The sequence below is a fragment of the Phoenix dactylifera genome, chromosome 1 (genome assembly GCF_051530095.1).
Source record: "Phoenix dactylifera cultivar Ajwa chromosome 1, Ajwa_hap1_PhDact_Kaust_v1.1, whole genome shotgun sequence".
In the NCBI taxonomy this organism is placed as follows: domain Eukaryota; kingdom Viridiplantae; phylum Streptophyta; class Magnoliopsida; order Arecales; family Arecaceae; genus Phoenix; species Phoenix dactylifera.
The window spans coordinates 38,820,924-38,835,342 of record NC_143190.1 but is presented as its reverse complement, the minus strand read 5'-3'; the positions used below and the strand labels follow the sequence as shown (position 1 = coordinate 38,835,342).

Below are 14,419 nucleotides of genomic sequence, written 5' to 3'. Positions count from 1 at the left end.
AATCACATCTCTTACCGGTAACCGCCTCTGTTCGCCTCTGTTCCCAAATCCCACATTCCCACCTCGGCTTCGGCAGCGGCCAGCGGGCCCGGCGTCTTCTCTTGCCGGATTTCAGATCTCGGAAGAGTGCTTAAAGAAACTTATTTGGAGCCTTCCTTCACTCCTGAACTAGACTCAACTGAGTGCGCCTATGATAGGCTCGGAAAGGTTTTTCTCCATCCTAGCTTTGGACAACTTCCCCAGTGGGCTGTTGTGGGTAAGCAACACCTTCCTGTCTCCGTTCTGTTTCTCAGTTGCATGCTTTCTCGCTTCTAATTACGCAGTGGCAGGTAAAATTTTTTTTTCCTACTTATTATCTTTTTTTTTTTTTTCTTTCTCCGAGAACAGGTGTTTTAGGATGAGAACAGGAGCATCATAGCAGTTTGACACCAGACAAAGGGCCGCTTCTTGTGCGTCACAGGTTGGAAAGCACGAGCAGTGAGCTTGCATTTTTATTCTAGCTGAACCCCATGACTCTGTTTAAATTTGGTTAACAGCAGGGGTGACATGTGAGCTGTGACAAGGTTTCCTTGGCCCATAGGCACCATTTTGGTTTTAAAGGAGTGTTGATACGTTTCCAAACCTCATGAAGCTAATCATAAAAATCCTGTAGATATGGGTGTAAATAAGGTTTTTAAATCTTAATATATCAATCATTTCAGTGGGCGGCGAGTTCACGATAAATCAAAATCTCGAAATCTTGACCAAAAACTTAGAATGAATTCCAATTGAGACACTGAAATCTTGGCCATGATAATTGATAAATCTGGATTAAAACTTTTTATTTTGATATTGAGTCAAAATTTATTAATTAGAAACTTTTATTTGAAGAAAATAAAAAAGTGATTAACACATATCAACTAAAATTTTGAATAAAAAAATAGATTATCCTATAGTATCTTATATTTATTATTTTTTTATTTTTTTTAAAATAAATATTTTTTAATGAGCCCGTCTTAGGCCTCCAAATGTTGAGAGTTACAAAATCACGAGGTTTAGAGAATAAAAATGTCGGCAGGCTGCTTCTGCTTTCCCACAGCAAGCACCCTCTGTTTGCCGTCTCTCTCTTGGCATGCTGGGTTTTGGCGGCGAAGCAGTGCCATGACAACCCAGCGCCCACAAAAGAACCGGAAGTGCCGAAAGAGAGCATATTTGTTGCCACAATATTGTTCTTTGCCGCCAGTGGGGTCCATCAGCGGACAAATAAATCCCACGCCCATCAGCGGACAAAATTATACGTGGAAACACGATATGGCCGTATAAGCGTTTGATAAATAAGATTTATAGAAGTGTACGGCTGTAATTGACGGCGCGTACGGTCATAAGGTGCGTGCCACGTCCCGGGCCATCTTAGCGTATGTTTTTTAAAAGAAAAAATTCGAGCGACATAGCTTTCGGCGGAAGGTTAGTCGCGGAAGGAAGCGTTCGGCGGGGCTTGAGCTCCCTGCGTTGAGGGCGGCGGACTGCTTGGCGGAAGGTGGGAGAGATATCTTTCTCCTTACGTTGAGGTGACGAGCTGGTACACATGGCGTAGGTATAACTTTCCCCTTGCAACAAGCAAGTACACATATTCCATGGGACACTACTTACATGCCCAAACATTAGTTTTTCTTTTTTCTTTTTTTGATAATGTAACGGTTCTTACTCAGATGAAAGGGTATTTACATAGCCGAATATGTTCCAGATGGGTGCATGCCCAGGCAAAAGATTTACAACAATTAACATATCAAGCAGGCAAGCAAAGAAGATCCATCTCCTCCCTCGCCAACGGCGACAACAGCACATCTCCGGCATCCCTGAATGCATCCTTTTCAACGGCCTTGCGGTAAAGCCTGGCTTCCAGGTTGCGGATGGCGTCGTTCAAGTGGCAGTCTTCTAAGGCTTGGACTCCGCCACCATCAGCTGATCCATTCTGGATTCAGTGTTTGCAGCGTTGGCCACGGACAATCTCGTCGCGATGACCATGGGGACAGTTGGTGGACTGCAAAGCAGACGTAGGCCAAGCACGGCTCGCTGAGGATTAACGCATTGTGCTCCTCAACTCTTCCAATGACAAGCAGCCAATTATGACACCCTCCTCGTCAATTCCTAAATAACAGGGCAGACCCTCCGATTAGAATTTCTAGCTCCTAGATTGAAAGTTTGTCCAAAATTATACAAGTCATATCAATTCCCTAACAGTAGCATCTCTCGAACATCTAAGCCCGAGCCTCATTTTGCTTAAATATTTTCCACGGTCAATGTGCTACATGTGATTATGTGAGACAGATGGTCAGTTACGACTTATGATGGAAAAGAAACCATAATTAGATTTCTAGACTGAAGACTCCTCTTGCCTCATGCTAGGGGCCGTTTACTGTGGTTTATCTTGACAGCAGATGATGCGAAAAAACCCAAATTACGTGGGTTATACCAAGACAACAAATAATGTTCAAGATCATTATATTTTTTATATCGGTATTTTGGTTTCAATCACAATCATAATTTTTAAATAAAAATAAACGATTAACACAGTATGGTTTAAGAGATTCTTCATCCATCCGCATCCATTTTGTAAAACGTAAAAAGAAATGAAAGAAAAAAGAAAAGAGAGACGGCGGGTCTTTCAACACCGAAACGAGTATAAATCATGAATCAAGCAATATAATAATTATGCATTTAGAATTCAAATATTATAATTTGATCTGCATGCAAATTTTGGCAAAGTAAAACTACGTACCCACAATATAACAAAACAGCAATTTTTTCAACATAGCATTTGTTAAGGAGAAATGTTTGGATCACATATATGATGTAGAATGCACATAGCACTGTAGGAAGTTTAGCCCTGCCAATGTGTGTTGGGTTTTGACCCACATGACCACAACGTGGTCAGTTACAGGATGATTACCGTAACTGTCTCCAAGAGAAGTGGAAGCATGATATCCTTGATGGTAGGATATTCGAAAGGGTCTCACCCTCTGCCCATAAGGTGAACACAAAAATCGGTCTCCATCACTGGATGTTTGAACAGGGGTCAAGAGGGAGAAAGAATCGAAGCATTGATCGTTCCCCTGGATCCAGGTATGCAACCCTTCATGGTTCTATTTATGATCCTATATACAGATAGTTTACATGTGGTATCAGAGCCTGGTTCATCCTAAAACCAGATCACAGTAAAAGGGTAGAACTAGATCATGGTAAAAGGCCTAATTTTGACAGTCCCATGGACAATCCTCTACGGTCGGCCAAGCAACCCCAATGCCGGATCCATGGTTTGAGAAACAAACCCCTTGGGTTTGACCCTGCCAATGTTGGATCTGGCCGGCATATGGCACCGAGAGCCGACACGGGATCCGGCGTCGACTCTCGGCCATGGCTTTCATCCCATCCCAATGTCGGATCTGGCCGGCATATGGCGCTGAGAGCCAACAAAGGACCCAGCGTAGCTGCCGGCCACGGGTTCACCCACCCGTTTAAAAAAAAAATGTACTTATCGGATAGTCGCCGTCGGGTGGCGTTGCATCCGGCGGCAGCCGGCATGAACGCCGATCGCCGCTCCTCGCCGCTACGAAGGGCCGATGAGCTGGGTTCGGCGGAACCCCAGCCCGCTGGCGTTGCCCCTGCTGGTGTGTGACCGCCGGTGGGCTCGCCATCGGGCGGCGAGTCCACCAAAGGCAGGCGGGCGCTCGCCGCCCGGAGATCGGAGGCAAGCGGGCTGGGTTCAGCGGAACCCTAGCCCGCCGCTAAAAGAGGAAGAAGACGGGTCGGGCCGACCCGTCTCCTCTTCCCATTTAAAAATATATATATATATATATATATTATGGCATAACGGGTCCGGGTTTTGGGTTTCGACCCGAACCCAGAATCGATAACCTGTCTGCATTTAAAAGGGGCATAACAGCATAACAGGTTCGGGTTTTTGAGTTTCGACCCGAAACCCGAATTCGTTTGGCCAATAAAAGGAAAATTTTTAGTTAAGCCCCTATGAAACATTTTATTTATGCATACAGTCCTTCCGGGATGTTAAAAGAATGAAAATGTTTCTGTCAAGTCCCTGTGAAACATTCTATTTATACTGAAATCCTTAGAGGGCTGTTAAAAGATGAAATTGTTTCTGTTAAACCCCTGTGAAACATTTTATTTATGCTGGCATCCTTCCAGGGCTATAAGAATCAAAATATTTTAATTTAGTCCCTGTAAAGCATATTATTTATGCAGAGGTCCTCAAAATATGTTAATTTAGTCCCTGTTAAACATATTATTTATGCAGTGGTCCTTGTAGGGTAATGTGATAAAAAAAATTTATCTTTTATTCTACATTTTAGTATACTTGATAGCATAATATGACACATGTACTGATTGTGTAGATTAGTAAAATATTAAATACAAGTTTTATTTTAATGTCATATTATGAATTGTCAATTATGTGCAATGCCATTATTTTAATTTGATGTCTATATTATGAAATAGTTTGGTAGTTGCCAAAGTAACCAAACTAGAATGTTTAATAGACATCAAGTCATCAAATACTCTAATCCCAGGTATTAAGATAGTGACTTTGCAAATTATGACTTACAGTTTTTCAATCATGAGATATTATGGATTGGCCCAAAGGTGCACCACTTTCGAATGATTGATTTGCTAAGTTAGGATAATTAATGAGTACCCTTGATTTAATAGGCATTGGATGCTCAAAGGCAACATACCTATTTAAATTTTGGACCTATATCATTAATTATTCCTAGGTGAATTGGGAATCACTATAATAGTAATTTAGTGTTTCATAATTACTACCCAAAGGTGTATTATGGTAATACTTTTTATGTTATTCATCATTATTGCTAACTCAAAGTGTTAATGTTGTAAGCATTTTCTTATTGTCAATTTTCTTATTGCAGTATTTATTCCTGTTTCGCTTCATTCGCAAGCTTCATCTATTACGATCTTTAATGGAACTAATTTCTCAGAGTGGAATGAACAAGTCCAGTTTCACCTAGGTGTTCTGGATCTTGATTTAGCACTCCGATCTAAGAAATCGGCTGATATTACTGATTTGAGCAGCTCAGAAGAAAGATCTTTTTATAAGACTTGAAAAAGATCGAACAGACTGAGCATTATGTTTATGCGGATGAGTATAGCGAACAATATCAAGTCAACACTTCCTGAATGTGACAGTGCTCAAGCATTATTGAAAACTGTGGAAGAACGTTTCCGATCTGCTGATAAGTCTCTGGCTGGAATATTAATGGCTAAACTTACCACCATGAAATTTGATGGTACTTGTGGGATGCATGAGCATATCCTTGAAATGACAAATATAGCTGCTAAGATGAAGGCTCTTGGGATGGATGTGAATGAATCCTTTTTAGTTCAATTTATTTTGAACTCCTTGCCTCCTCAATTTGGATCATTTCAAATTCACTATAACACTATTAAGTTTAAGTGGAATGTGAATGAATTGACCAGTATGCTTGTTCAAGAGGAGACAAGACTTAAGCAACAAGGATATCATTCTGTCAATCTTGTAAGTCATGGAGCCAAGAAGAAATGGAAGAAGCCAAGAAAGGGCATGAAGAGTGGACCATCCAAGGGTAAAGAACCTCATCATGATACCGAGGTTCATAAGAAGAAACAAAACAAAGATAGATGCCATTTTTGCAAGAAATTGGGACACTATCAGAAGGATTGCCATAAACGCAAGGCATGGTTTGAAAAGAAAGGTGAGCTTTTGGTTTATGTATGTTTTGAATCAAACTTTACTGAAGTTCCTTCTAATACTTGGTGGTTTGACTCAGGTTCTAATGTTCATGTTTCAAATACGATGCAGGGATTCCTTACAACCCAGATGCAAGATTCAAATGAGAGTTTTATCGTTTTGGAAAATGGGGTTAGAGTTCCTGTAACAGCTGTTGGAACCTATCGTTTGTTTTTAAATACTGGTTGTTATTTAGATTTGCTTTAGACTCTTTATGTTCCTTCTATTTCTAGAAATTTGATTTTTGTTTCTAAACTTGATGTTGAAGGATATTTCTTTAAAATTGGGAATGGTAGTTTGCGTCTTTTCAAAGACAATGTCTTCATTGGTTCTGGTATCTTGTGTGATAGTTTATATAAAGTAAATCTTAATAATCATTTTGCTGAAACTCTTATGACCTTGCATCAATATTGGAATTAAACGAAACCTGATAAATGAAAGATCTTCTAACTTGTGGTATAAAAGATTGGGTCATATATCCAAAGAAAGGTTAGAGAGATTAGTAAAGGATGAGATTTTGTCAAACTTAGACTTTACTGATCTCGGTATGTGTGTGGACTGCATTAAAGGAAAGCAAACTATACACACAAAGAAAGTTGCCATAAGAAGTGAAGAACTTCTTGAAATTATCCATACAGACATTTATGGGCCTTTTGACTCCCCATCATTTGGTGGAGAGAAGTATTTTATCACTTTTATTGATGATTTTTCACGTTATGGTTATATCTATTTGTTGCATGAAAAATCTCAAGCAGTGGATGTCCTAGAGGTATACATTACTGAGGTTGAAAGACAATTAGATAGAAATGTGAAAATTGTCAGGTCTGATAGAGGTGGTGAATATTATGGTAGGTATGATGAAACAGGACAACATCTTGGCCCATTTGCTAAACTCTTGGAAAAGCATGGCATACGTGCTCAATACACTATGCCGGGAACGCCACAGCAGAATGGAGTAGCTGAAAGGCGTAAACGTACACTTATGGATATGGTTAGGATTATGTTAAGTAATTTTTCATTACCCATATCGTTGTGGATGGAAGCCCTTAAGACCGCTGTATACATATTAAACCGGGTTCCTAGTAAGGCAGTTCCAAAAACTCCTTTTGAGTTATGGACAGGAAGGAAACCGAGTTTAAGACACCTGCATGTTTGGGGTTGTCCAGCGGAGGCCAGAATTTATAATCCACATGAAAAGAAATTGGATTTTAGAACGATTAGTGGATACTTTATAGATTATCCCGAAAAATCCAAAGGGTATAGGATTTACTGTTCTAACCATAGTATGAGAATTATAGAGACCGGTAATGTCAAATTCATTGAGAATGGTGAAACCAGTGGGAGTGATAAAGCACAAAATGTAAAAATTCAAGAAGTTAGGGTGCAAGTCCCTTTACCCATGACTTCTAAGAAAGTTGTTGTTCCTACAGTTGTCACACAGTTTAATAACAATGAACAACAAATTAATGATCAAACACTCCATAATGAAGTTATCACCACTGAACAAGTTGTAGAAGAACCACAAGGGATGACATTAAGGAGATCTCAAAGAGAAAGAAGATCTGCCATTCCAAATGATTATATGGTTTATCTACAAGAATTTGATTTTGACATAGGGACAAGAAAAGATCCGGTTTCCTTTAAACAAGCCATAGAAAGTATTGATTCTACTAAATGGATTGATGCCATAAAAGATGAGTTGAAATCAATGGGTCAGAATGAAGTCTACGATGTCATTGATTTGCCCGAAGGTTGTAAGACAGTTGGGTGTAAGTGGGTCTTTAAGACCAAGCTCGACTCAAAGGGTAATGTTGAACGACATAAAGCCAGACTGGTGGCCAAAAGTTTCACTAAGAAAGGAGGCATTGATTATAAAGAGACATTTTCTCCTGTATCTAAAAAGGACTCATTTAGAATCATTATGGCTTTGGTTGCACATTATGATTTAGAGTTGCACCAAATAGATGTAAAAACTGCTTTTCTGAATGGGAGTTTAGATGAAGAAGTCTATATGGACCAGCCCGAAGGTTTTCCATTAAAGGAAAAAGAACACATGGTTTGCAAATTAAAGAAGTCAATATATGGTCTTAAACAAGCTTCCCGACAATGGTATCGCAAGTTCAATGATACTATCACTTCCTTTGGTTTTAAGGAAAACACTGTTGATTGGTGTATATACCTGAAGGTCAGTGGGAGCAAGTTTATTTTTCTGGTCCTATATGTTGATGATATATTGCTTGCTAGTAGTGATCTTGGCTTATTGTATGAAACTAAGGTTTTTCTCTCAAAGAACTTTGAAATGAAAGATATGAATGAGGCAACCTACGTGATAGGCATTGAAATATTTCGTGATCGATCACGTGGATTGTTAGGGTTGTCTCAAAAGGCATATATAGATAGAGTTCTAGAGAGATTTGGTATGGAGAACTGTTCAGCCAGTGTTGTTCCAATTCAGAAAGGGGATAAATTTAGTCTCATGCAATGCCCATAGAATGAATTGGAACGTAAGCAAATGGAAAATATACCTTATGTTTCTGCAGTTGGTAGCTTGATGTATGCTCAGACCTGTACCAGACCAGACATCAATTTTGCAGTTGGAATGCTAGGCAGATACCAAAGTAATCCAGGGATGGATCACTGAAAAGCTGCAAAAAAGGTGATGAGATACTTGCAAGGAACAAAGAATTACATGCTTACTATAGAAAATCAGATAACCTTGAGGTGATTGGTTATTCAGATTCAGACTTTGCTGGATGTGTGGATAGTAGAAAGTCAATGTTTGGCTATTTGTTCCTATTAGCTGGAGGAGCAATCTCATGGAAAAGTGCCAAACAGACAAGCACTGCTTCATCCACCATGGAAGCAGAATTTGTGGCATGTTTTGAGGCCACGGTTCATAGTTTGTGGCTGCGTAATTTTATCTCGGGACTTGGGATTGTCGACTCTATTGCCAGGCCGCTGAGAATCTTTTGTGACAATACTGCAGCTGTCCATTTTTCCAGAAACGACAAATATTCTAATGGTGCCAAGCACATTGAGCTTAAATATTTTGTTGTCCAGGAGAAGTTCAGAAACAAAATGTGTCTATAGAAAATATGAGGGCAGAGCTCATGATTGCAGATCCTTTGACAAAAGGTTTACAACCGAAGACTTTTAAAGAGGATGTTGAAAATATGGGTCTTGGTTGTAATCCTTGATATTAATTGAGGATTGTATTATGTTTATTTCTTTGACACTTAGATATAATTGATTATGTTTCTGATTTTCCTGTTCTTCAAATATATGTACATGTATGAGTTTGAATGTTTGATTACAGGAATTGTCTCTGACAAAGACATAATGTTTGACCATTAAAGATACTTCTCATTTATGGACTGTGGTTAAATAATTTGTTAGTATTGTAGTACTTGGAAGGAACTATGTCATTATGTTGATATGGAACCGCCTTGACTCGCATTAGTAAGTTGTTTAATTATGGTATTATGATGACCCAACTGACTGTGGATTAGAATGATGTGCGCCTAATGTTTATACCATTTTAACCAAAGTATGGTCATATGGGCCAAGTGGGAGAATGTTGGGTTTTGACCCACATGACCACAACGTGGTCAGTTACAGGATGATTACCGTAACTGTCTCCGAGAGAAGTGGAAGCATGATATCCTTGACAGTAGGATATTCGAAGGGGTCTCACCCTCTGCCTATAAGGTGAACACAAAAATCGGTCTCCATCACCGGATGTTTGAATAGGGGTCAAGAGGGAGAAAGAATCGAAGCATTGATCATTCCCATGGATCCAGGTATGCAACCCTTCGTGGTTCTATTTATGATTCTATATACAGATAGTTTACAATGTGGTCTAGATAAATCAACAAAAGAATATGGTCCAATTTTTAGAACACAGAGACCAGGGGCTTTATCCAAATATAATCTAGTTTGCCCATCAAACTATATAGTGCTTGTAAGACATTACTCCCAATGGAGAAGGATGGTCCCTCATTTATTACATCCCAGTGGATAACAAATCAAGTTTCAAGCTACCGTCTCAATAAGGTTCCCTTAGACGTCCAATATCATGCGATCCTCTAGATGATATCCAGAATAGTTCCTATTTGTCGTACAACACAGCTGACAGAGAAATTGGTATCCTAATGTTCATAAAAATCATTAATATCAACTAATATTCAAACTTGCACGGATGTGTATCGATCACAAACCACTATCTCGGTTCCATGTCAGTGATTGAGACATCATTCGCTGAGACCGGTCTTGATTTTTCTGCTGATAAGCCAGTCCTCATGTCCCTCTCGATCACCTCTGACTCACCGATCGTACCACTACTTATAAAGAAGGCAGGTGCTGATGGAGCTGCAAGAGTGATGGAGTAACTACTGAGCATAAGAAAGATGGACGCCATGCTGGGTCTCACCGCCGGCTCTCCTTGGACGCAGAGTAGCCCGATGTGAATGCACCTCAATACTTCTCGTAGTTGATACTGATTATCCAGACTTCGGTCGATCACCTGTGATGCCATTCCCTCATTCCAGTGTCGCCAGACCTGTTCAAAGAATAGGTTTAGAGGATTTCAAAATGCTATCATGATAGGAGGCTACTGAGAACAGTAGATCAACCTATGTTTTTTTTCCTTTTCCTTTTTTTTTTGGCGGGGAGGGGCAAGTCAGATAGCCATGAAGATCTGAAGAATGCTTACATAGCTAAGAAGGTCTAAAGAATTCCCAGATCCCTGGAATCCACTATTCCTCCGCCCGGTCACAATCTCCAAAACTAGTACGCCATAACTGAAAACATCGGATTTGGTGGAGAAGAGCCCACGCACGGCATATTCTGGTGCCATATACCCACTACCATAAAGAAATTGAGAAGATATTAGATTTTTCTCCACAAGGACATACTTATGATTCAAGTCGCATATCAAAGCAGTAATGGACTGGACATCTTTCCACCGATTACTCGGAAAAGGAAATTAAAGAAATATAAACTTACTATGTCCCAGCAATTCGACTAGTGCTTCCATGGGTCTCATCTACGCTGAAAAGCTTTGCAAGACCGAAGTCTGAAATTTTAGGATTCATGTCCTCATCCAGCAAGATATTACCTGCTTTTAGATCCCGATGAATGATCCTTAATCGAGAATCTTCATGAAGATAGAGAAGCCCTCGGCCAATCCCTTCAATAATTTTGTACCGCCTTCCCCAGTCTAGTTGTTGTCGTCCAATAGGGTCTATTTCATCCAAGTAAGATTGATAAATTAAATTGATATCATAATGACTAACATGTACAGCTAGGCCATGTGATCAACAATATGTTAGTAACACCAAGCGGTTGTATTGCGGGTGGCCTATCCGTCCCTAAATCGAAAGAAAAAAGAATGATATATCATAAACATTTACCCAAAAAGAGCAAGGAAGACAATTAAAAATTAGCAGCATGCAAAAATGATGCCATCATTGATAGTCATCTTAATAAATGGAGTCCAGATAGAAGAAATCAGGCTATGCAAAACGTTGGCATTCGCATCTAACCATAATGCAAGAATCATATGCAAAGCAAGATAACAGCTGAAACAGAAAATCCTGAGTACCAAAGTACGTTCAAGGTAATGCAAACTTAAATTAGACTGAATAAAGAGTATAAAGTAACCCTAAAGAGGAATAACATGTATCAAGTGTTGTAATAGGCTAGTAAGAATACAGTTTATCAGTTGACGACTCATCACAACAAGGTTATATAAGTAACAACCTAATCATGTTCTTATTTGCTTAAAACCAAGGAAGTATTATGGCAATGGTTTTATGAAAAATATGAATGTAGAAAATGGAGCATACCAAATAAAAATTTGTCAAGGCTTGTATTTGGAAGGTACTCATAGACAAGCAACCTCTCTTGTTCCTCGAGGCAACAACCCAACAACTTAACAAGGTTTCTATGTTGAAGCTTGGCAACCAGATCAATCTCATTTCTTAACTCTACTAGTCCTTGCCTTGAACTTCCTGAGAGCCTTTTCACAGCTATTTCTTGTCCGTCCCGCAGAGTCCCCTGGATAAGATTCAAAAGGCATAAGAAAGCAATTACCGTTCGTCAAATTAATAACAATGTTCACAACTCTATGAGTGACCTTGGAGACCTCAGTCTAGATAATTACCTTGTAAACCGGTCCGAAACCACCTTCTCCCAGCTTATTTGCATTGGAGAAGTTATCTGTGGCAGCTCTAAGGGCGCCCAAATCAAATAATAATGATTCTGAACTTCTGAACTCCTCATCTCCATCAACTACTCAAAAAACAAGCTCAACTACATAAAAAAGCAGCCTATTTGTCTTGAATTGGAATTCTTAGAACAATAATGCACCAACAAAAACTTACTGAGCACTCTTCTACACACTCCCCTTCTTCGTAAGCGGATCCAGATGTGGCAAAGAACAACAGGACTGACAGAGATGGCAACAATTAGAACTACTTTTGCAGCCTTATGACTTTTCCCTGCACCAAAAGAAAAGTTAGCAATTATTTAGGAACGAAGATATAACTAAGACCAAATTAAACTGCAAATCGCCTACTATACGCACTGAAGACCAAAAATTTAAATTACTTATTGCTTAACAACCTATCTTCGTTCCAAGAAATCGAAGCAAGCAATAAATAAGTTTTCTTCTGAAGTTTATAAACTAAGGCGCCTTGAAGAGAAGTTTTATGCTCACCCCCCCCCCCAAAAAAAAAGAAAAAAAAAAAAGTTTTATGCCGCAACTCTCAAGTGCAGCACTAACATACCAATATGCAGGACAGGAATTAGTACATTTGATAGTGATATTCAAAGTTGAATCGTGTACAGAAATAGCAATTATTGTGCTGCATGTTTCCAAAAGCTGCATTAATACATTTCTCCCAGACCTATGACTTAAACTTACAAAAAAAAAAAAAAAAAATACAGCCGCATGAGACACCAAGATGCTATGTGGTCCGAGGGAAACAAGTCATTATAAGAACTAAATTTATTGATATGCCCCAGAAACAAAAGCTCCTTTCATCCACCCCCCAAAAAAGCAAGCAAACAAACAAACAAGAGTTCGGAATAACCATGCAGAAAAAAAATGTAGAGTCTTGCGATGAGCTCTATCTAACTATGGTATTCATCATCTCAAATTGATTGAACTCAGCGTTTTGTGAAACCATGCTTACCATCTACATCATTCCTGAAGGAGGCATTCTACATTAGGGGGATAACTATGCTTACCATGACCGGTCGTATCAGTTCCATTGCCACCATTCAGTGAAGAACTCGATCCCGGCGGCGGCGGAGGTGTGGCTGGCGGCGGCGACGGAGGGACCAACAACCGGGAGAACAAGGGAATGATCTCAAACCTCACGGCACAACTTACCATCACGACCCGTCCTCCGATGTGCCCGTAGCAACAGGAAGGCAACAACCCGACCGCCTTATCCAGACACGTGGAACAATCCGTCTCCGATAGATCACGGGTACACTGTGTCATCCCGGATATAAGCCCATCACCGGAGTAATTCGTGATCCCCACCGCAAACTTCGATCGCATCGCCGCCGCCTGCGACGCGATCTCATCCATCAGATCACTCATCTGCCGATGGAACACCGTCGGATCCGACGCGTTATTACTCTTGTGGGTCATTGCGGGTTGGTCCACTTCGAGCTGGCCGAAGAAGCTTTGGTTGGAGTAGCGGAGGACGCAGTGGTCGAAGCGGATGGCGGAGGACTTGCGAAGGGGGCAGCGGGTGGCGGCGGCGGAGGCGGAGCGGTTGAGGCAGGTGGAGCAGTCGGAGGCGGAGACGTCGGGTTCGCACTGCGCAAGGCCGTAGGCGGGTACGGAGGAGGCGGCCCCGGCGGTGGCGGTGGAGAAGTAGCCGGCGTAGCGGGGGGAGGAGGTGAGGTTGGAGAGGAGGAGCTCGAGGTTGGAGGAGAAGGTGCTGGGGACCGTGTAGTTGTCGCCGGCGCAGTAGGTGAGGATGGGGTCATCCTGGGAATAAGTTTTGGTCGGAGCTAGAACCAGGGTATGGAGGATTACCAGAGGGAATAGGAACAAGATGGATGCCATGAAGGGAGTATTGTGGGAAGCGGAGGTTTAGGGTGGGAACGGAGACGCCGTTTGCAATGTTCTGATTCGGGACGCGGCCGGTGTGATTGGTGGGTTGAAAACCCCGATGATTTGAGGGGAGTGGCGGCGGTGAGTTTTTTGACATTTGTCTGACTTCCGGGATATTTTTTGTTCTGGCATGAGATTTTGGGAATAATTTTTCTCGGCCATCGCCAGCAGATTGGTTTCGTGGTTGGACACGCTGCTTCTTTGCTCCGCATTGGATGTGACGTCTGCGGAGGGAGCTTGATACGCCTGCGAGAATGTGCTCGAAGAAAAGTTGGAGTTGGATGTGGTGTTGCATATTATTATGTTGTATTTTCTTGCATGCTTGGAAAAGAATCAACGGCTCCGGAATTGGTACACGAACTATGATTGAGAGAATCTATTTTGCTTAGAGTTTGTGAAAATATGGAAACTGCGTATTAGATCATGTCCATAGAAAATCAAAGCCAAAACTGTGGAGATTCGTACAGATGTATGTTTAGTTCCATATAGATTTTTCGCTGGGTAGATCT

At 40.8% G+C, this 14,419-nt stretch overlaps 1 protein-coding gene across 2 annotated transcripts; it reads right to left on the bottom strand.

Annotated features, from left to right (window-relative positions):
* Positions 1 to 9,691: 9,691 nt before the first annotated feature.
* On the bottom strand, positions 9,692 to 14,168 carry LOC103696323 (cysteine-rich receptor-like protein kinase 25). 2 transcript variants are annotated; one of them, XM_026800846.4, is made up of 7 exons: positions 13,028 to 14,164; positions 12,160 to 12,276; positions 11,940 to 12,067; positions 11,623 to 11,833; positions 10,781 to 11,018; positions 10,488 to 10,638; positions 9,692 to 10,334 (listed from the first exon to the last, which is right to left on the bottom strand). In XM_026800846.4, exons 1-7 carry the CDS (start codon positions 13,860 to 13,862, stop codon positions 9,996 to 9,998), a joined length of 2,019 nt encoding a protein of 672 aa, XP_026656647.4. In that variant the 5' UTR covers positions 13,863 to 14,164; the 3' UTR covers positions 9,692 to 9,995. The 2 variants fall into 2 exon arrangements, with proteins under 2 accessions (XP_026656647.4, XP_089787028.1); XM_089930902.1 differs by having other exon boundaries at positions 10,205 to 10,334; positions 10,408 to 10,638; positions 13,028 to 14,168.
* Positions 14,169 to 14,419: the final 251 nt, after the last annotated feature.